At 40.7% G+C, this 24,474-nt stretch overlaps 1 protein-coding gene across 2 annotated transcripts in view; it reads left to right on the top strand.

Annotated features, from left to right (window-relative positions):
* Positions 1 to 24,474, top strand: part of jph3b (junctophilin 3b) — a 57,767-nt gene that overhangs the window by 27,131 nt on the left and 6,162 nt on the right. For both annotated transcript variants that reach the window (XM_088079767.1, XM_042496805.2), the window contains 2 exons: positions 13,453 to 13,577; positions 15,388 to 16,376. In XM_088079767.1, coding sequence (XP_087935893.1) covers positions 13,453 to 13,577; positions 15,388 to 16,376 — 1,114 coding nt within the window. The remainder of the gene's footprint in view (positions 1 to 13,452; positions 13,578 to 15,387; positions 16,377 to 24,474) is intronic.

Below are 24,474 nucleotides of genomic sequence, written 5' to 3'. Positions count from 1 at the left end.
CGTGTCAGCGTGGGTTTTCTCCGGGTTCTCCGGCTTCCTCCCACGGTCCAAAGACATGCAGGTTAATTGGTGACACTAAATTGCCTGGTGGTGTGACTGTGAGTGTGAATGGTTGTCTGTCTCTGTGCGTCAGCCCTGTGATACTCTGGTGATCTTCCCAGGGTGCACCTCGCCTCTCGCCCAATTACAGCTGGGATAGGCTCCAGCCTCCCCACGACCCCTAAGAGGTCAAGCAGTTATGACCAATGAATAAATAGATGAATAATTATGATAATTATAAATATGTTTTTTTTCCTACCTCTAAAAACAGTCCAAATCTACTAATTCCAGCAATTTGTTGAACATCTTTTGTGAAGTTGCTCATTTCCCTTTTCCCCCCGATGTTTTTAAAAGGCAGCAAACCAATTCGCTCAAGGTTTGAAGGTTGATTTGTGAAGACGTTTGAACGCAGCACAAGATAATGTGTAACCAATAACATTTCAAAAATAGCTTTCCCAACTCTGCTGATGTACGCGGCGTAGTGCACGTGAACAGTGGTCGCTAAAGTTAGAAGAAAAATTCAAAGAACTACAGCGCAGTCGCTTTGAATCTTTTAACTGAACTAAACGAAATGATTTAAACCAGCAAAGTGATTTGTAATTTCCACCTCTCATTTCCATTCCTCTACTTCCACCTCACTCTCTGTTTCTGTCTCGTGTCGCTGTCTCTGTATTGTACGAGTGTCCAACCCCCCACTGATGGCTCCATGTGTCTGAATCACCGGGGGAGTTGGCTCGACATGTAAACACTTGCGGATGGACCCATTCCACACTTTAATTGAGATCAATGACAGATTAAGAACAGGATTAAGGTTAAGGTGAATGTAGGGTTAAGGAGGTTATGGTACAAGTGAAACAGCAAGCGAAGCGAGACCGCCTGGAGCTGTTAAGACTCTGATGAAGCTGCTCCGCTGAATGGAAATGAGAGCCCGCTCTCATTATAACTCTGCTCATTGAAGTAAAACAATGAGCACAGTTGGGGTTGTGATGTTAATGGGTGTGCCCTGACCTTCTTTACAGCAGATAGAAACTTTTGGACAGGAATATAAAGCAACAGTTTTTGTTTTTCAACTTCGGACTAGGAAATTAATTAGCCGTCCTGGGACCTGTCGTCATGGATACACATCCATACTCTTGTCATGTGGGGACCCATCAGAAGTAGGCCTATAACCCATTTTGGTTTGCAGACCTTGTTGCTTCAAGGAAGCAGGTTATCGGGCCGTGGATACAGTAATTCGGTGGCAGTGCTTGCTGTCGAAGAAACAGTGTTTGTAGATTTGAGTTGTACGGAAAGATCAGAAAATTTAACTAGTGTCAAGGTGAATATAATGAGTTCAATCCAAGGACACAGACTGAGCAAGAAATTTGGCTGCTCCCTTTACAGGAATCCACCATTAAATCTACATCCACGAACTTGCCAGAGCCAGTTCAAGAATATATAGTAAGTAATATAGAGGTAATAGGTAAAATGTCTGTCTTAGTTGGCCAGTGTCTGTACTTAAACATAATTTCTATCAAACCAAAATGTTGAGTATTTAGAAAGTGATAAAAGAGACTTGATGGGATGTATCATGTCATTGGTTTAATACTCTGTAAAGTGAGAATGGCTGGGTTGAATCAGTGCTTGGTATCAGAAAGTACATGAAGTCCAGTACACATAGTGAGTATTAACAATGAAAAAGTAGAAGTTGTGCCTCCCCACATGAAGTGAAATTTGGGGAAATAGACTTCCGTGTCTTTGTCGTTTGTCGCCTTGGCTTGACTTTAAAGGTCTACTCAACTTACAGCCTGTGGGCCAAATCTGGTACCAATAAGTCAAGTCAGTTTTATTTATAAAGCCCGTTATCACAAATCACAATTCACCTCAGAGTGCTTTACAGCATACAACATCACTCTGTCCTTAGACCCGCACATTAGCCCTCAATAAGGTGCCAGGTGCCCCCCCAACGATTTTCTAATTCACAATTAAAAGTTAAATTATTCACACTGGGAATTGTTTTGTACATTTAGTATACATAAGGTGCCAGGGTGCATAAAACAGCATCATAATAGAGCTTATTCATTAAAAAAGTTCCAGTGGAGGATCTACTGCACCCCGACTGAAGTCCTAGCTAAGCCCCTGATGTCCGAAAATCCTAGAAATGTCCCAAAGTCCTGTAACATACTAAAGTCTTCAAAACATGTTAAAATCCCAGAAAAGTCCAAATATATTAGAAACATCCTAAAATTCTAGAAAATTTGTGAAGTCCTAGAAATGTCTTTGTATCTTAAAAATGTTCTAAAATCTGAGAAATGTCATACAATCCCAGAAGCATCCTAAAATGTAGGACATGTCTTAAAATCCTAGAAATGTCATTAAGTCCTGTAATGTCCTAAAGTTTTCAAACCATGTTAAAATCCTAGAAAAGTCCAAAAATATTAGAAACATCCTAAAATTCTAGAAATTTCCTGAAGTCCTTGAAATGTCCTTATACCTTAAAAATGTCCTATAATCAGAAAAAAATTCATAAAATCCCGGAAATGTCATAAAATCCTAGAAACGTGTATGTGGCTGCTGCGACTGGCCCCTGGCCTCCTATCATTTTGCAAAAGTGGCCCTTAAGCAAAGGAATTTAAGTATCCCCGCTGTCTTTGATGCAACTTAACACGAGCTGCTTGCCGCTCCTCCCACGCTCATGTGTGCGTTACGCTTTACACATGACAAAGTTTTGGTCCATCCATCAGGGTATTGGAGCTATGCTTGCTGTCTAAGTGCTTTGTGACAGTCTGTTCACTGCGGGTCCGTCTGACTTAAAATGTGGACTCAAACATGAGGGGAGCGATCTAATCAACGTAATATAAGACGATCCAGTGACTGACATGAACTTTAATTTGTTGTCATTTCTTTCTTTCTCTTTCTGTGTGACTTATCAGCAGTGTGAGATGAGTTAGGTGAGCAGCTGTAGCAAACTGTGGTCATACTGCCCTCAGCAGAAGACTGTCATCAGGACTAATAGGATTGGATCTTTAGTGATTCACCTCATGTATCCTCTTTCTTTTGTGTGTGTGTGTGTGTGTGTGTGTGTGTGTGTGTGTGTGCCTCCAGTTCAGCCTTTCTGCTCTCTCTCAGGCTGCCTGCCAACATTGTTGGCATAATGCGGAAATCTCTCTCACTCTCTTACTTTTTCTGTCTCACTTTCTTATTGTCTTTTTCTCTCTGACCCCAACATTTTAAAAATCTCTTCATTTCTCTCTTCTCATCTCGTTTCACTGTCACACTATTGTGTTTTTTCTACCTCCTTAACAAGTTTGTCCATCTAAGTCTTGACTCTTGCAGAAATCAGGTGATCTGCTCTTGAACACATGCAAACACAGATATATTCGTACACTGTACATACATGTAAGTTATTGATCATGACGTCAGGGTGTTACATTATTGATCTGTTTGAAGGTCAACTGATAATCAGATACTGAACCTAACCCCTTTTCAGACAATCAGTTCATTCACAAACTGTGTCAGTTATTCACTCTGAAGCCATTTATCCAGTTCATCGCTCATATCTTCCCTCTGCAGGACTGCACATGTTGCACAACATAGAGGCAAAATTTCTAGGATTTTACAATGTTTGTAGGACTCTAGGACATTTCTAGGATTTTACAACATTTCCAGGATTTAGGGACATCAGAGGCTTAGCTAGGACCTCTGTCAGGGGTTATGTGGGATCGTCCACTGCTTTTTTTTTTTTTTTTGGATAAACAAGCACCTGCTCTCCTACTCGGAGCCAGACTGTAAAATCACCAGATTGTAATATCTGTCACAAATTTCAACAGAGCATCATGGTTAAGTGTGTCTTTTTGGAGTATTTTGAGTCTCCTTATAGTTGTTTTGTGTGTCTTTGGGGTAATTTTTTATGTATTTTTGTCATTTTGGGTATCTTTGTTTCTCCTTGTGGTTGTTTTGTGTCTCTCTGGAGTAATTTTGGATCTTTTTTTGGCATTTTGTGTCTCTCTGCAGTCATTTTGTCTCCTCCTGGTCGGTACTTGTTAATTTGACATTTTGCAAGTGAGGCCAAAGGGCCTCCTGACACTTTGGGCCCCTGGGCCTGTGCCCGATCCATCTATGGGCACAGCAACCAGTATAGGTTATGGTTTTTACTAGCGTCTTCCTCTCATGGTAAATACTTTGTAATAAATAAACTGTATTTCTCTGACATCTTTGAGCTTGCTTGCCAAGTTTCTGTCAGTGAGGAAATTCTTTAAACTTGTATCCCTGTGAACGGTACAGGACTTTGTCCTGCATGTTTGTAAAAAAGTACCTGTGACTGGATACAGAGAGCTAAAATTGATTTTGATCTTTTTAAAACGAGCAATGTGTTATTTCAAAGGTGGTATCTTTAACATTTTACTTTAACTGTCAATATTGTCAAAAACACTTTATATAATGATTGAAAACAATGGTGATGATATTCGACATATATTTATTTGACAGTAGTTGTATTCTACAAATGTACAACTCATGTCCAATAACCTTTGTGGTGATCTGTTTTGTTTACAATATGCCTTCAGATTAACATGCCAGCAATTTATTGATGTGAAGATGCTTCGCACCATATTGCTCATTAGTTTCACATGGCTGTCAGTCGTCCATCAAACTGTTTACTTCTCTGTCAGCCTGTTTGTTTACATCTGTCTCTCAGTGTCTGTCCCCCCCTTGTCTCTCTGGGAGCAGTTGAACTGTCTTTGTTTTACTCTGTCCCCTGATGCTTTTCCCCAAAAACCATTTAAGTTAAAAAGTTATGTGGTTTGAACGATGTTTGACTGAGTCACACGAGTTGTAATTTGGACCCACAGGTAGATCTGACAGGGCTGAGAAATTAAAAAAAAAAGAAGAAAGGTGTAAAAGTATACAGTCGGATCATGCAAGCTTCAGCTTATGCATGCTGAGGAGGATTGTGCTCGGATATTTGGAGGGCAGGAGCTCATGCACAAGGGGGGCTTAGATTATTTTTGGGGAGGGACAGAGTGTCCTTGTTGAAAGTAGGGTGCCACTTTTTGCATACTTAAAGCAGCTAAACCACGATCTCAATACAAAAAGTACTTGGATGAGCCTATTTCATGAAGGCAGACAGAGTGTCAGAGGAGAGACGAGACTAAGAGTCTACAGTCGTGCTTCCAGCTCTGTGAGGCAGAGCACCACTGAGGTGCTTTCAGCTAAATGCTAACATATCTTAAAGGGGACCTATAGATTGCCCCAGAGATGATGTTTTTTGTTGGCCGACCAGGAAGTTAGCCCTGGTTCCCTCGTCAAAAAGCTGGTTGGGTTTTTCCATTGGATTTTGTATCATTGAATAAACTAAGATCTGCGGTAAACAAACATTTAAACAAACAAGATAATATTCACAAATTAACACCATTTTGGGGATTTTTGAAGCCTAAATGTAAAAGTGTTGCACTCATCTGTCAACCAAGTGAAACAAGTGGTGACCAGAATTCAAATATTAAAAAAATACATAATAAAACCACAAAATGTCTCCATACTGCTCGTCCAAAGTAATCCAAGTGTCTGAAGCCCTGATATGTCAATTTGTTTTGAAAAACGTCCTTGGCTTCATGTTTTTAGCCTTGTTGTAGCCTTTAGCCTGAAGGGCTTAGTGTGGGAGCTGCGTTCACATATGCACGCCCGCACGACATGAGAGCTCACGGTACCTGCAGGCCAGTGTTTACACGCTAGCCGGAAGCCTCCCACACACACACACACACACACACACACACACACACACACACACACACACACACTTGTGGAGTTAGCAGCAAGCAACAAGTCCCTTTATCAGATTAAAAACTACTGTGTGTGGGGGAGGCTAAAAACATGGCACTAGTGATGTTTTTTAAACCAATTTGACACTCCAGGGCTCCAGGACAAGCAGTACGGAGACATTTTGTGGTTTTATTATGTATTTATATGTATTGTGGATTATACAATTTAACCCGACTTTCCGTCGGCATGAGAGTGAGTAGATAATGATTAAGTTTTCATTTTTGGGTGAACTATCCTTTTAATGTTGTTTCATCATAAACAGCTGACACCTACCTCTAGAAATGGTCAAAATTCAGAATTTATAGTAGATTTAAAAACCTTATTATGTTTCAAGTATCTGAGATGAGGTCATTGAAACAGATGCAGCATGAAGTGCTCACGATATTGCTGAATCATGTCAGAAGGGGCAGGAAGTGACATGCACATTTGACTAAATCGATAAAAGTCGTGATGCTCTGAATGTTTGGTTTTCTCTGAAAATGACAGAAATCCAACTTGACTCTCTTATGATCCGAACCGTGCATGCGGTACAGTTTAAACCAGCTCTTTCTTTGTGTTACACACATGCATACACACACACGCAAAAATGTCTAACCCAGATTCAGACAGCAGCATAGCCCAGGACAGGACAGCCTCTCCGTCTCTCTCCCTCTCTTTGTGTCCCAGAACAGCAGGGTATTTCCTTGTGGAACACCAGGAGAAACCCTGAGAGGTGAAACACAGTATCTGCTGCAGAAACTCTCAGAGCTAAATGAAGCACAATAGCAATCTGGTACAAGGATGATGCAGCTTTTCTTTAAACTTTCCTAGAGTGTCTTTCTAAATACGTTCATTGGCTGTTTTTAAATCTTTATCGAACTTTTTAATGTTGATCCGTGTCAGGAAGCAGAGAGGTCAAAGGTCAGGTCCAGAGCAAAATCCCAGAGCTGGTAGAAATTCTGTGTCAGCTGTCCACGTGCTTATTGTCACAGTAAATCCCCGGATTTGTGCGTGTGTGTGATACTAGGCTGACGTTCCCTGATCACTGTTGTCACATGTGCTGATGTAACTGATGTGGCATCAGGCTACCTGTGATTAGTCGGTACCAAATAAACACGCCAGTGACTCACTGTGCTTTGTGGACGGAGCCATTCACTGCAATCCTGTGACCTCGTTTCAGCTAGCCTAAAGCCCAACGCACACTCTCACACGCACACACACACACACACACTGTTAGCAGTGATGCAAACCGGAAAGCTTTGTTAGATATTCAGGTATGAATCACCCTCATCATCATCATCAGCTGGTTCGAGGTAATGACAGAGATGATGGAGGAGCTTAGCATGAGTCCCGGATTAGACTCTCTCTCTGTCTCCCCACTCATCTCATCTGTGTGTTGTCTTCCTCTGTGTCTGTCTTTTCCATCTTCTGTTTGCTTTGGTTCTCCTCTTCTTCACTGTCCTCGTTTATCTCCCTCGTGCTTTTGGCCCTCATGTTCCTGCGCGTTCACTCTGTCCTCGTCAAGGTGCTTCATGTAGCATTTTAAACATTAATATATGTTTGTCAAAATGTACGCCAGTGATTCTCGACTTAAATGCCAGCGGGTCAAATATGGCCCCTGATAGGGTGCCAGGTGGCCCCCTAATCATTTTCTAATCCACAATAAAAAATTAAGTGATCCACACTGGAAATTGTTTGTACTTTCAGTATACATAAGGTGCCAGGGTGCATACAACAACATAAAAATAGAGTTTTTTTATTTAAAAGAAAAAAAAAAAAAAGAAGTGCAAGTGGAGGATCACCTGCACCCCCCTGATGGATGTCTTAGCTAAGCCCCTAATGTCCTAAAATCCTAGAAATATCCTAAAATCCTCAAAGTTTCCTAAAACTGTAGAAACATCCAAAAATCCCAGCAGCATCCTAAAATGGTAGAAACATCCTAAAATCATAGAAATGTCCTAAAATCCTGGAAACGTCTGTAAATCCTTGAAATGTCCTAAAATCCTTGAAACATCCTAAAATCCGAGAAATGTCCTAATATCTGAAATTGTAGAAATCTGAAAATGAAAATCTACTTTTTTTTATCCCATTGTCATTCCAGCATTGAAACATGCATGCATCCCATAATATCAGGCTTTCATTTTGTGGTCCTGGATAAGTTTTTGTAAATTTTACCGTTTTTTACAAGATTGGGCATTTTACCTGAATTTTTTTTAAATCCTAAAAATGAATGAATATTTGGTAGTTATTATCAGGACTGATGTTGGTTGAAAAAGGTAATGCAGTAAAAGTTGAAAAAAAAATATTTATATATATATAGTATTTTTATTGCACTTTTTGACTTTTTAAAAAACTGACATAACACAAAAAACATAAATACAAAAGAATATTAATATTGCCACTAATCATTGACCTATCTGAGACTGTGATAGCATCATTAACAACAAAAAATATATAAATAAGTGTTTGGAAAATAACAACTTTTTAGTGTTTTTTTTAAATTAAAAAAACTGGCATCATGTAAACCACCTGGTATTTAAGGGGTGAAAATCTTAAAAAATTCAATAAATATTCAGTAGTTATTATTAGGACTGATGTTGGTTGATAAGTGCAATGCAGGGGAAGTTGGAAAAAATGGTTAGATATAGTATTTTTATGGCACTTTTTAACAGGGTACATTTTTTGTACCAAATGTGTAGTTAGTCAGAAAATTGAAATAGTGCACGAGGGTTAAAAAAAAACTTATCTGGATTTTCCATTCAAACTGAGGTGAACATTTTAACTGTCTTAAAACATGTGCAACTGCCTCCCTAAATTCCAGTAAAACCAAATTTCTCATAAATCCCACTCCTTGACTTTAATGTAGAGGTTGTCAATCTTTGGAGCGCTGCTGTAATTACGCTGTCTCACAATTAATCTGGTAATGATTCAGTGATGCTGAATACGTAACACCTTTTAAGTCCATCTTCCTTCTTCCTTTTCAGTCTCTCCTCATGCTGTACTCCATTACACCCTCTGTGCCGCTCCTTTGTCACACACTCTCCTCCCTCCTCATCGCCTCGCTTCATCTCTTGTTCCTTTCTCTTTTCTTGCTCTCCATCATTAACTCTTTTCTTTTGGACAGGATGTTGTGTTTTGTTATTAAGCCTCCATTGAACAGCCATCTCTTTTCTCTGCGGGCAGCTGATTCATCCTGAAACAGGTCGAGGGCAGGAGTGTTATATGTGAGCGCCTGTGCTTTTCCTCCTAACTGTACCTTAAAGTCCCTTGCCATCAGTTATTTTATCCAGCGTTAATTATTGCAGTGAAACTGTCTGATTTGCATTTTGCCATCGGACAGTCTTAAGAGCTGCACTGAATTTTGGGGTGACTGAGTGTGTTGAGTAAGCTCACTTCTCATGCTCATACATTTTCTTTAATCCTGGCATTTCTTGCGTGCACAAAATCCAGATACAATGCAGTTGGAACACACTACATTCTTAATTTTATATTGAGTATAGAGTAAAGGATCATGACGTCAGCAGTAGTGAGAAAAACATTTTTGGACTTTTGGAAATGGAAGTTATTGTTGAGACCGAGTACCGGTAGATGATTCGGTTGAGTTTATCCAGTTACTCTGTTTATCCAGCTTTAAAACATGGTTGGATGGTGAACGTTTGCTGTGTTATCAGTCGCCATAACCTTTGTTACAACCGGCGTGATCGCTAATAGAGTGCACAATTTAAAAAATATATATATTTGTATATAGTACTGTTTAACTTTTTACTTTAAATATTTTAACAGTTTGCACCTCATAATAAAAATGCACCATCATTAAAAGAAAAAAAAAGAATAAAGAAGTCAGTCAAGAAGGCACCAAGTGCCTCACATGAAAACACATAAAAGTGAAAAAGACCTAATAAAACCTGTATGTAAAAATAAAATAAAATCAGATAGAATACATAGAAATGGTTAAAATCCACTTGATAATACTATAAAAAAGTAAGATAAAATAATTCTAAAAATGTAGTGTGCAGAATGCATAACATAAAATGGAAAAATATATATATATGTAACCTACTGACATTATTAATAAAATAAGCATAAAAACAGAGTATATAAAATGCATAAAATCAAGGAAAATACAACATCCCAAATATGTGCAGCAGTATATAAGGGCAAAGCAGAGTGCAAGGCAGCTGAATCAGAGCTAGTTAAAGGCTAAAGTGAAGATTTTAAGTGTTGATGTTTTCTCCACCAGAGTTAGAGCAGGTTGTGTCCAGAGTGTGTTTGTAGCTCATCCATGACATTAAGTCCTTATGGATGAAAAACTTCTGTCAAAATCTCTACATGTGATGGCGTCACGTGAAACAATAAGACGGTCTTTGTCTCTCTCCTTACACCTCACCTCCCCCACAACCAACAGGCGCTCACAGACACACAGGGTGGTGTTGAGTATACTGTGGGCCTGGCACAGCAGCGCTGGCAGAGAGCAGAGAGGGGCAAAGAGAAACAGAGAGGCAGAGAGGGAAAAAAATCAATAGCCATCGACATGCAACACTGCATCAAGACTGTTACTGCCCAGAGAGAGAAAAGAGAGGGAGGGATGGAGAGGTTATTTTACACAAGTAGAGAGCAGAAAAAGATAGGGGAGTGGAAAGGGAGAGACGGAGGTAAGAAGAGGGTTGTAATTGAGAAAAAAGATCTTTTTGATATTACCAGAAAGAGAGAAAGAGAGGGTGGGACAAGAGGCAGATGAAAAGGGGATTGTGATAAAGAGGAAGGAGCAATTAGGAGGACGCAGAAAGGAACATGGGAAGATATAAAAGGAAGAGTGAGGGAGATATGAATAGGCGGCTGTAAAGGAGCAGTTAGAGAGATGAGGGAGATGTGAAAAGCCCGTCAGGCAGAGGCAGCAAGATGAATTATTTTGTGATAGTAAACACATTTCAAGCAAATGATTACATAGCCTGTAAACAGATGAATACATACCACCTCATCAAACTGTGGCGCTGTAATCGTCTCCCTCCCATAGCTACTGTATGAGGTATCATGTATTATGTTAAAGCGTTTATGGTTTCGCGTGTTTCTCGCCCTCTGGTTCAGGTGTCGTTTATGATGAGATTCATCAGCTACAACATCGCACAATAGAGCAGATAACTCCGATACAAATGAAGGAGCTTATGCCACATGTTCTTTTTATAATGACAGCTCAGAATAAATGATTTATGTGAGCTTAACAGTTATATGTTTGCATGTAGATGTATTATTTATGTTTCCACATGATGGGAAAATGTCCTCAGTGTTGCAAAGGCACGCAAACAGTGGAGAAAATACAATATTTTCTCAAAAGTTTTAAACACGGATATGAATGAAGAAACTGAATTTAACAGTTGCGTACTATATGACGGATACTCAATTTGCTTTGCTTGGGGGCCACTGTTGCAAAATGACAAGAGGCCAGGGGCCAGACACAGCAGCTCCACACATGTTATGTGGATATTTTTTTTTTTTGTTTTTTTTTGATGTTTCTAAGATTTTATGATGTTTCTTGGAGTTTAGGGATTTTTTCCCCCCAGATTTTAGGACTTTTTGTGCATTTTAGCACATTTCTAGGATTTTAGGAAATTTCTCAGATTTTAAGATGTTTCAAGCATTTTAGGACGCTCTAGGACTAAGACATTTCTATGATTTTAGCATGTTTTTAGAATATTTCTCAGATTTTAGGGCATTTCTCAGATTTTCGGACCTTTCTAGGATTATAGGACATAAGGAGTTTAGCAAGGATCTCCGTCGGGGGGCACCTTTTTTTAATAAACATGCTCTATTCTCATGCTTTTCATCCTTACGTATACTGAAAGTGCAAAAACATTTCCAGTGTGAATCACTTTATTTTGATTGTAAATTAGAAAATGGTTGAAGGGCCACCAGCACCCTGCTGTGGGCTGTAAGCTAAGTATCACTCCTATACGGTGCTTTCTTTATGTTCTTTTAACAAAACTCAGTCACATAAGTCTGCCGTTTTCTTTGACAGCAGTTTGGAGAGACAGTCGACCGATCACATCTTAGCAGCTGTGGATTGGAAAGGCCATCCTCCTGGCTAGCCTTCCCTGAAGGTCCAAAACTGATGCCTTGAGGGGTACCTAGAGGGTCATAGTTTGAAGTGTTGGGCTACTGACCAAGCTGCTGTATTTGACAAATGTGCAGTAATGTGTTCATTTTGTCTTCTCTGGCTCTCTGTGATCTACTCTACTACGCTTCAAAGGCCCAGATGCACCAAACGAACACGAGAGAACTAGAGGCGATGAAAGCCGTCTGCTGTGTCGTCTCACACTGCTGTGTGTCTTGGCCAAAAAGTCGCATGAACACACCAAACCGACGGTCAACCAGCGTGTATGTTCTGCGCCTCATGAGAGGAAACACAGCTCCATACCAGCAGACGGCCCTCGTCTGAAATCGTCATTCAAAAAGGAAAAAACAGAAGACCGCCTTGACATTAGTTAGCCAGTTAACACATTAACGACACAACCTTGAATATTGAAAGAACAAAGCATATTTATTGTACGCCAGTGAACAGCAATACAAACCATCAGGAATCATTTCTGCTAAAGAGCTCAATGGCTAAAGAAAATAATCTTACCTTATATATTGTTTTGACCTCACTTCCTCTGAACTTTAACCTTTTGTTTACATTTCTTACTTCCGTTTGTCTTCTCGTGTGCTGAACTGAAACACCAATCACTGATTTCATTCACCGACGGGCTCTGCCACCAAGTCGACATGCTGAATCAGCAGATAAATAGCAGACGAGGGTCAACTAGGGCCGACGGTGCAGGACACACCGCAGCGACGAGGGTCACAGACGCTCACCAACCGCCGAACTCTGACTGACGGCCAGAGCCAAACTTATGATTTCCAGTCGCTGTTGTGCTCATTTACATATTTTTCTCTTCTGCCTGACCGCTAAAGGAGCATAAACAGTGATTTTAAAAAGCTTTGTTTTCATGTGAGAAAAATGTCAGGTTAGTGTGGACAGAAGGTCAGAACAGAGAGAAAAAGATAAGCTGTCTTTAGCCTGCGTACTGCGCTCTCACTCAAACTCCCGTTCACCCTGTCGGGTTTAATTGGCTGTGGGTTGAACAATAAAGGTTACCAACTTGTCTTTAAAAGACCAGATTTTGAATAATTGTGGAGAAAAAAATAGATCTTTAAATTTGCATCCAGTTACTTACGCTTACTCTTAAAATTTCTTCTAAACATGAAACGATTGCGTCCAAAGTATCCCATCATTTCTTGGAAACCAGTAAAGAGTTAATGGAGGTGAACTGGTTGCGTTCTGTCTTGTGTGAAAAAACCTGGACTCGACCACAAATACCTTCATATCAGTAAAAAACTGAGACACTGTGGTGCACTGTTGGCACTTTTATTGTTTCGAAAGGTCAGTTATTGTATTTTTTTTTAACTTACAGTATTTTTGGACAATATGTTTTTATTCTGTTCTCTTCTTTCATATTAAAACTACTTATTACTTTCCTCCCTGCTGTTCTTCTTCCTTAAGGGAATTTATTTTAGACACTACCGCCAAAGATTCTGAATGTTTAAAGTTAAATTTGATTTATTGTCCTCTATATATTCCTTTTTCTGTCTTCTGTGTGTCAGGACGGCTCATGCGCAGGGTAAAGCAGAGGCAGCGGTCGGAGCAGCTCAGAAAGCCCAGGAGGAGAGTCGCATGGCGAGGGTCACCGCCAAGCAGTTCTCCCCGTCCTTCCAGCACCCAGGAAATGGTGAGCACAAACACTCACGGTACCTTCACGGCTCTGCAAAAACAATGGCCACGCTTCGTACCGATGTCCTCAAGATTTATTTTGCTCTCTCTCTCTCTGTTTCTTTAGAATACATGAAAACAATAACAAAGTTATAAAAGTTTCAAAAAGCGTACGTTTTCCATTCACTCTTAAGTAGGAATACATGATAAGATCGGCACGTCATCAGCAGAAATTGGCTTTAAAATGAAACATCTGAATCGGCCAACATGCTGATTTCTGCCAATATCATAAAACAAAAAAAAGAAAATTTTGTAATTGACATGCACGAACATGCACATATAGAAACATCAACACAAAGTCGAAGTATTTTTCTTATTTTGCGCAATGAATTAATATTATATACATTGAAAAGCATTGTATTTCATGCCCTCGTCAGCTGGTGGGTGTATGCATAGTATGATATTAATTCCACTACAGGAGAGACTTGATGATCTCTAAAATTAGGTGGGGGAAAAAAACTGGATATATCGGTTGTCAGCCAAATGAATCAGCATATCGAATACTGGCAAAAAATATATATATAAGATAAACAATCCAACACATATGAGTGTGACAGAAATGTCCTGAATTATAATAAAATCCTGAAAAATGCACTACTGATGTATATATACAGTATATATATATATATATATATATATATATATATGTATATATAAGGGCACATCAACAGCATTGTACATGAACGTGAAACAAACAGAGGACAGTAAATGTGTGCAGCTTTAGAGTATTAATACTTTTGTTCGTTGTCTGCAGCCATGTTGCTCTAACACACAACCTATTCACCAAAATGACAACATATGTATTGCCATGCATGTCAGTAATCGACAAACCCAGCCAGGCAGACATATATGCAGCAACACGTGTGTCTACATATGCATGTAAATGTGTGTGACGGTGTGTGTTTGTGTGTGTGTGATGGTGGTAAAGGTCAGTGTAAACCACCCTCCAGCTTTGCGTTTCTGCCTCTGTCACTCACACCTGTACTGCACCGCAGGTGTCCAACCCACAAGAACATGCACTGCTCAGCACAGTGACATAAGCACACACACACACACACACACACACACACACACACACACGCACACACGCTGACTTTATGACACGTACTGTACACTCCCACACACAGATACCTGAGATGACAGTGATTGTTCTTTTGCCATCTCTTCTGCTCTCAGCGGCTGTCTGTTTTTATTGTGAGGACATTTATGTCAACAAGTATCAGCGCTGACATTTTGCAACATGTTTGTGTTTCACACATCCTGGACATCATCGCGTATCCTTCTGTTTCCTTCGCATTTATTTGCAGATAAAGACTAAGGGACTTTACAAAAATGATTAAGCGAGCAGGAAGGGTAGGTCGAATTTTTTGGGGAAAAATACTGGAGGTGTCAATTTTGTCGACCAAACAAACTAAAAACTCAAAAGTACACACCAAATATTTTCCCCCCAAAATAGTTTCTAAAATTTAAGGTATTTCTCATCAACCTGATGTTTGTTCAGTTGATCTTTTTTTCTTTGGTTTTAATGAGTTATGAAATTCTACAAAAAGGTGATTTTCAGCCATTATTTACAGCTGCGTGAGCCACTCGCGTTCAGTGGCGCTGCTCACGATTGATCGGATGGGTGTTTTAGCGCGAACTGTGCTTTCATTTTAAATGTTTAATGGAAAATTAGTAAGCAGCGATAGCCAACGAAGAGTCGTAGTCTCCCAACTTCACCACCTTCCCAAAATGTTTGTCATCTCTGTGACGCTGCTTGTCTCCTGCAGGCATGGAGGTGCAGCGTCCCAAACGTCAGGTGTCCAGCGAGGTGGAGGGTGAAGGGTTGTCGAGTAGCGCCGGCACCGCCGACAGCCCCGACCTCTACGTCAAGAGTGGTGCTTCCGATGACCCCTCTAACGACGCCGCCACCCCTGACCTCAGTCCCCCTTCTTCCTCGCCACCCCACACCCCGCCTCCCCCCGCCAGGCCGACCCAGCGCAGCAAGAGCGCCCGCTTCCACCGGCAGAGCGCAGTGGACCACGGGGACAAGGGGAAGGATGGAGGAGAGAGGGGTGAGAAAGGCGGGGGAGGAGGGCAGACGGAGATCCAGGTGTTGATGGAGGGAGGAAGTGGGGGAGGTGATGGAGGAGGAGGAGGAGGAGGGAAGGGGGAGTACCCACGGGCCAACAGCTGGAGCGAGGACAAGAGGAGAGGGATGTTGTCAAAAGGAGGTGGCCTCAGCGGACGGGGAGCGAGCCGGACCAATGGACACAAACACAGCTCCTCCAATCACAAGTCCCGGGAGCATGGGTCGTCCAATCACAGACAGGCCAGAGGGGACAGGTGGACGGAGTCCTCCTCGTCTGCCTCTTGGACGTCGGGGCACAGGGGCGTGCACAGCAGGGGAGGCCGTCTGCTGGAGCAGGACGAGGAGAAAATTAGCAATTATGAGATGGAGATGAAGCCTTTACAGCCCAGAGACTCCACTACCCACAAGCCCCATGGGCACGGGGAGGAGAGGCACGGGCACACTCACGCTCACGGAGAGGGGCGCTCGCACACCGTGCAGCGACAGAGGCATAAGAACCGTGAGGGGAGGGAAGGGAAAGAGGGGAGGGAAGGGGGTAAAGACTCAGCGCACAAGCTGGACAGAGCGGGGGAAAAGATTGATTCACGGCCTCTACGTCGAGACCTCACCCTGTCCCCCCCTCTGAAGTCGTCCCCCATCACACCGGAGCAGCAGGACCAAAGCCTCATGCAGAGCAAAGGCAACTCGGTAAGAATCACACTGAGCACGCTGACACATCTGTGGAGCACGCAAACACTGAAACACTCAACAAACTCTGAAAGATGAGATTAAATCTGTTTATTTTTTAAAAAGTCTGCTTATATCCTCCACTGCAGGGGGACTCAGCTCGCTTTGCTTTGGAGCCACTTTTGCAAAATGACAGGAGGCCAGTTGCAGCAGCCTCATACATGTTTCTAGGATTTTAGGACATTTCTACAATTTAGGGACTTTTTAATGATTTTAGGACATTTCTAGAATTTTAGGATGATTTTCAGATATTAGGACACTTCTCAAGTTTTTTGGAAATTTCCACAATTTTAGGACTTTTGAAGGATTTTAAGATGTTTGTAGGATTTAAGAACACTTCTAGCATTTTAGAACGTTTCTGGGATTTGAGGACATTTCTAAGATTTAGGACATTTTCAGATTTAAGGACTTTTGAGGGATTTTCAGATGTTTTCAGGATTTTAGGCACTTTCTAGGATTTTAGGACATTTCTAGAATTTTAGTACTTTTGAAGAATTTTAGGACATTTCTTGGATTTTAGGGCGATTTTCAGATATCAGGACATTTCTCAAATTTTCGGATGTTTCTAGGATTTTTAGAATATTTCAAGGATTTTAAGATGTTTCCAGGATTTATGAACCTTTCTAGAACTTTAGGACATTTCTATGATTTCAGAACCTTTCTAGGATTTTAGGACATTTCTACAATTTGAAGACATTTCTGAGACTTGGACGACAGGACGATTTTCAGATATTAGGACATTTATCTTCTTTTTTTACTTCTTCTTCCTCCTCTAGTTAGCCATATCATCTTAAAGGTGATAGTGTGATATTATGAGGCGCCCAGAAGCTCACCTGGTAGAGCGGGCACCCCATGTACAGAGGCTGCTGATTCAACTCGGACCTGCAGCCCTTTGCTGCATGTCATCTCCTCTCTCTCCCCCTTTCATGCTGTCGTATAACATAAAGACAAAAGCAGAACAAATAATCTAAAAAAGGGGATGCTATTTCAGTGTTGTATTTTCAGCCTTCTCTGCCCTGAAGAGTCTAAAAAAATCAATTATTGCAAGTATCCAGTGTCAATTAATCTTTACAATGTGGTCCTGAGTTACTTACAGCACTCAAAATCTTTTAACCTGTTTTTGCTTCCATTTAAACAAAGTTTTCTAATAATATATACACTACCGTTCAAAAGTTTGGGGTCGCCCGGACAATTTTGTGTTTTCCATGAAAAGTCACTTTTATTTACCACCATGAGTTGTAAAATGAATAGAAAATATAGTCAAGACATTGACAAGGTTAGAAATAATGATTTGTATTTGAAATAATAATTTTTTCCTTCAAACTTTGCTTTCGTCAAAGAATCCTCCATTTGCAGCAATTACAGCATTGCAGACCTTTGGCATTCTAGCTGTTAATTTGTTGAGGTAATCTGGAGAAATTTCACCCCACGCTTCTAGAAGCCCCTCCCACAAGTTGGATTGGCTGGATGGGCACTTCTTGCGTACCATACGGTCAAGCTGCTCCCACAACAGCTCAATGGGGTTTAGATCAGGTGACTGCGCTGGCCACTCCATTACAGATAGAATAGCAGCTGCCTGTTTCTTCTCTAAATAGTTCTTGCACAATTTGGAGGTGTGCTTTGGGTCATTGTCCTGTTGTAGGATGAAATTGGCTCCAATCAAGCACTGTCCATAGGGTATGGCATGGCGTTGCAAAATGGAGTGATAGCCTTCCTTATTCAAAATCCCTTTTACCCTGAACAAATCTCCCACCTTACCAGCACCAAAGTAACCCCAGACCATCACGTTACCCCCACCATACTTGACAGATGGCGTCAGGCACTCTTCCAGCATCTTTACAGTTGTTCTGCGTCTCACAAATGTTCTTCTGTGTGATCCAAACACCTCAAACTTCGATTCGTCCGTCCATGACATTTTTTTCCAATCTTCCTCTGTCCAATGTCTGTGTTCTTTTGCCCATATTAATCTTTTTCTTTTATTGGCCAGTCTCAGATATGGCTTTTTCTTTGCCACTCTGCCCTGAAGGCCAGCATCCCGGAGTCGCCTCTTCACTGTAGATGTTGACACTGGCGTTTTGCGGGTACTCTAATGTACTTATCTTCTTGCTCAGTTGTGCAGCGGGGCCTCCCACTTCTTTTTCTACTCTGGTTAGAGCCTGTTTGTGCTGTTCTCTGAAGGGAGTAGTACACACCGTTGTAGGAAATCTTCAGTTTCTTGGCAATTTCTCGCATGGAATAGCCTTCATTTCTAAGAACAAGAATAGACTGTCGAGTTTCACATGAAAGTTATCTTTTTCTGGCCATTTTGAGCGTTTAATCGACCCCACAAATGTGATGCTCCAGATACTCAACCTGCTCAAAGGAAGGTCAGTTTTATAGCTTCTCTAACCAGCTAAACTGTTTTCAGCTGTGCTAAGATGATTGCAGAAGGGTTTTCTAATCATCCATTAGCCTTCTGACGCAATGAGCAAACACATTGTACCATTAGAACACTGGAGTGATAGTTGCTGGAAATGGGCCTCTATACACCCATGTAGATACTGCACCAAAAACATTTGCAGCTAGAATAGTCATTTACCACATTAGCAATGTATAGAGTGTATTTCTTATTAGTTTAAAGTTATCTTCATTGAAAAAAACAGTGCTTTTCTTTCAAAAATAAGGAAATTTCTAAGTGACCCCAAACTTTTGAACGGTAGTGTATATATATTTTTTTTAAAATGCTAATATAATTTATTCTTTAGGAAATCAGATCAACTTGCGCATATTTATGTGAGGCCTGATTGAAAATCCAAGAGCATGAACACTGTCCCTGGTGATTAAAGGTGTCACGCTCTAATAGGTATCAGCATCACTGCGTGTTGTCTCGTGTTACATGTACAGTATGAGCTGTGGATGGATTTTCAGTGACAGTGATTAACATTCTAATTTATCCAATCAAGCAGCACACTGACAAATTAGTGCTGAAAGCATTTTTTAACACGCAGAGAGCTGCAAAGTAGAGCAGCACAGTCAGCATATTTTCTCTGTTTGGTCATTTGTTATTGTTCAGCAAAGCACATAAGTTAATGGCTCAATACTGTTGTTGGGTTATTTTTGTAAATTTGGCCATCACTCCTGTTAGTTATGATCATAATGTACACACCTGTGGTTTAGTTTATTAGTTTCGTTTATTTGTTTCACATAAAATAAAGCACGATGGGGAAAAAATATATAAAAAGTACTTGTGAGGGTGTGGTAGAAACCTATACAGGCTTATATGAAAATTACACCCATAAAACATTGGAGTAGTAAAACACAAGCAATCAAAACATCACTATATTCAGTTGCTAAAAATTCAAAATCTCACAGTATAAGTCTGATTGTTTGTGTTGCTAAGCCTAATGAGCCGTTTTAAAATTGTGCCTAATGGAGTATCTCCACAAATGAGCTTGAGGGGTAAATTATTATTATAGCTGGTATGAAGTAAGGCTTAAACGAAGGGAAAAACATCTAGAGGTAGGATCAAAAAACTGAAAATGTAACTATGTTACCTCTGGTAGCAATAACCAGATAATCGGAGGTACTCACACTCACCTGTGAATATACACACGTGTATCTGGGCAGGGGAGAGCACACACCATAGTGCCATAGTGTGTTCTGTATATATTTAAATAAGTGTCCTTAGATTCCATTAACCCTTTTAAACCTAAGCAAACTGGTTTCAAAAACATTGGGATAAATGCATAGACTAACTTGACAAGAAATGTCCTACAAATTGCAAGAAATTAGCCAGAGGTGATGATGAAAATGACATTGAAATGAGCTGAATATTAGTTTTTTAAAAAGAAGTGATAATTATTACAAAATTATCAAGATACTACATGTAAATGTCAAGAAAATTATATATGTGATCATTATAAAATTATGTTAAAGAAAAAAATACTCTTTTTCAAGTCATTGTTGTGTTCTGTCTTTCTTCTGTTTTTCTTTTCTACTTATATTTTTTTTGTTTGTTTTTGGTAATTTTCTTTAAAATATGTTTGTTATGTAATATAATTGATATATAAAATATTATAATTATAAATACAGTTTCTGTGACAATTTTTAAGTTTTCAAATAATCCTCCCCTCTTTTTTAAGACAATTTTTTTAGCTTTTTTTGTCACATTTTCCTATTTTCTTGCAATTTGTGCAACATTTCTTGACAAGTTGGTTATTGCCTTTTGTCCTCATGTTATTGAAAGAAACCAAAACAATTTGCTCAGGTTTCAGAGTTAGTCAAATAGTTTGTGAAAGAAATCTGAATGCAGCACAAGAAAACTGATGTTGATCCAGGTTTCAAAGGGTTAATGTACAAAATATTGTTCAGAGCAGCTTTAAGTTTCAGTAGTTTGCACACGCAAAGTTGTGGCTCTGTTTGGCCCTAATATCAGCCTGGACAGCAGCTGTATGGTGCATTTGTCATATCCGTCATGTCACTGCCACACATTGATTTGACTAAAAGGATTTGTTGCCCACTGTCATGAGGATACATTCCATCCCCGGTGACATAACACAATGTTATCCCACACATTAAGATAATCCTGGGGGAGAGGCACAAGGTTTAACCTTGTGAAATAAAGAAAGATTTTTTTGTACTATGAGCAAGCAGGGGGGATTACGCCGTTTTAATATAATTTTTTGGCTACGTCTTGACTCAGGCTGGTGGACGGCCTCAACCACGCTAATCCTGGATGATAATACGGTCACAGCATTAGCTAATGAAACCAACAGGAAAAATCAAGTGAAAACCACACATCGTACACTCTCCTGAGCGCACTTTGAATCCAAGCTCTTTCTCACACACACACACACATACACACACTCAAGTTGTGTGTAAACCTTTAAATACAGTTCCTCGCTCCTCACGCAATTTGCTCTCTTTAATACAAATTTGTCTGCAGGGGTGTGATGGCTCCGGTACAGTGAGCCAAGTCGCTTATTTAGTTTAGTGACTGCTGCTGCTACCTGCTACATGAAAACCTGAGGCCTGAAACATACACACACCAAACACACACACAGATATACAGGCGGAGAGACAACCCCAATGGTCCTCTCTGCACCTTAGTAACAGCAGACTGGCAAAGTAGCCCCTTCCTCACAGACGGCCCCCTATTGGTTAACCAGCGCTCTGTTGCTAGGGAACAGCTTATGCCTTGCTTCAACGGCGGCCAATCGGTGGGCGTGTGTCAGTGACAGGGGGGCGGGGGGTGGTTGGAGGTGGTGTGTGTGTGTGTGTGTTTGCAGCCGCAGAGAAGCAAGTGAGATTTGTGTAAGACAGGTTCACAGCATACACAGATACTATCACACTCCGATAAATACACACAGGGAACGCTGCAAACACCGCGGGAACAATGGGGCTGCTCTGACACACAGCCACGCACTGAAAGGACCGCTTTTTACCAATCAGTCAATCAATCAAACTTTATTGATATGATGCTTTTTGCAATACAAATGTGCATTACATAGGAGCAAAAAAATAAATGCTTTGACTGTATCCATTATGAAACCTCCGCACCAAAATAGCTCTGCACCTCTGTGTCCACTCAGAGACATCAACCAGTCGTCATCATGGAACACAGAAACAAACCTCTGTGCATCCCAAAGGCTCACTTTTACAGGAACAACACCTCAGTGAGACATGTCCCCAGACAACCAAGCCCTTCATGGCCCTCATAAAGGAAAATAACATGGCGACAGAGATCTTGAAAGTCAAGAAATAAAATGACATAAAAATAATAAACCACTATGTGCTAAAAATAATATCATTTGGACAGTTTCTGATGCCATCGACTCCAGATAAAACCTGCTTTTCTATTATTCTTATAGATCATGTAACAACTGAACAGCTAGTGTCTTATAAATGAGCCGATTTACCATCTTAAAAGCATGTTTAATGTGTCAGCAGTCACTACTCCAATGAGTGATTTGTTAACCAAAAGGTGAATTTACTTCCAAGAGTGCATGCATACATAAAAAAATCCTCTCCTGTTGGTCAGCACACATGCTGCTGCATTTTGGTTGGTCTGCAGCTATTGTAAAGCTTTCTTAGGTGGGCCACAAAAGAAAGCATTTTACTGTGGTCGAGCCTGCTTGTGGTAAAAGCACGCATAGGTCTGCGTGGGCGAGATGTGGCTGTATTTTTGCAGTACTGTAATTCCTAAGTTAATAAAAGCAGTGCTGGTGATATTCTACATGTGAGTGTCAAAATTCAGATGAGGATCAAAAAGCGAACCAATGTTCATAGCGTGGTGGTTTGATGTGTTTTGTCAAGGATCTTAAGTCACTGCACAACTTCGGTGTCTGAGCTTGTTCTCTAATGATCTTTTTTTAGAGGATGGAGGTACAGGGTGTCATTTTTGACTTGGGTCCGCAACTTGTCCCAGACCTGTACTGTACTACCTAAACCTGCAATTGTCTAATATATGTATGTGGTTTGTATGGTAATGAAAATGAATGCTCTATTCACTGATAATATTGTCAGTGATCTGAACAACAGTGGTCCTTGAGTGGAGCCTTGGGGCATCCCACAAGTCAATATTAGCAGAAGGGTTGTCTCTAAGGGCCTGTTTTCACACAACATGTTCCCATCTCAACTCGTCACATGCTGCCGCTCTGTCAGTGACCTTCCGCGTCTACTTGTGATGTTTGAGGTATCCTTCTGCTTTAGCTGTTTACGCCCCAGGATGCCATTATTGTTCTTATATTTACACAACAGGACAGTCAGGATGGTTAGGATTAGGCTAAAGAAGCACATGGTAAGGTGTAGAAAAAGAAAACCAACATTCACACAGGAAGCAAACTCCAGACTCCCACACAAAAGTCAGTTGCTTGTAAAACCCATCCACCTCAACCCACCCGCCCTATAAGCACACTCACGCTGCTTATATTACATTGTTACTGGCAGCACTATTGCCTGACGGTGTCCTTCAGCATTTCATGCGCATGCGACCGGTTCTACGCCCATTGCCATCCAGCTCTCTGCCAGCGTATGATCACAACACTTCTGTCCGAGGGGGCTCTCATCTGATGCCATTCAGCCGCGTTCTGGTTGGACGCAGAAGGCGGCTTTTGGTGTCACACTTGTAGGCAGAGAGCACTGACAGAGCGGCGCTATTTGACGAGTTCGAATTGTGTTATTCTTCAGCAGAAAAGCAGTGGCAGCACTTTACCCCAGTCAAGTGCAGTGTTTATTTTCACCTATAAATACCTTCAAAGTAAAAATAAAACAAACCACATATGAACAAAACAGCTCTAGCTATACCAGATCACTCCAGTAAATTGCACATGGCCATCTCAACCATTTGGTAGACACCTGTATTTGGGCTCTGTTGAAAAAGGAGGATATTCACCCTGCTTTTAGCTCTGTTTTGTCTCCACTATCTGTCTTTTTAGCTGCTAGCTACTGACTTTGTCTGCCATGCGGTGCTGGGCAGAGAGAGTACCATGGTTTTATTATATATGAAGCTTGTTTGCTTAAATTAGCTGCCTGCTGCTGCTTAAAGTACTGTAGGGGTTGATTATAGTAGTAAAAGTCAACAAAATTAAATTTGTGGGCAATAAAACTGAAGATTAGCTAAACGAAAGCTCTAAAGTTGAAGAAATTGGTGATCGTTTTCTTGGTTAGTCACAGCAAGCCACAATTTTCATATTACACATTCATTTGATGAGTTGATAATATTAAAATGTTGATTGGTGAAGCATTAAGGTAAATATAACTGTGAAGAACTGTCTTTTTAATGATTTTACTGAATAATTGATTGAAACTGGCCTAAAGGATGCAGCATGCTTTTCTTTAAGCGATGCCTCACTGTGGCAGTTCTCAGGAAAACGGCAGTAAGCAGGAAAATGATTTGTTCTTTGCCAGCACTTCATCCTCAGGATAATAAGCATTCTGCTATGAAAGGTGTTCGGCAGGGTCAAGGGAGCTGGTGGGGAGATTAAGTTGCATTTCTCTATTAAAGACAGCAAAGTGGTTTCAAGCAACGGGAAAAGAACATCAAATGGGGGCTCACACTGTTTGTACCGTGATTATACTT

The sequence above is a fragment of the Plectropomus leopardus genome, chromosome 7, assembly GCF_026936395.1.
Source record: "Plectropomus leopardus strain MGB_pleo_1.0 chromosome 7, ASM2693639v1, whole genome shotgun sequence".
NCBI lineage: Eukaryota > Metazoa > Chordata > Actinopteri > Perciformes > Serranidae > Plectropomus > Plectropomus leopardus.
This window is presented reverse-complemented; position numbering and strand designations above follow the sequence as displayed.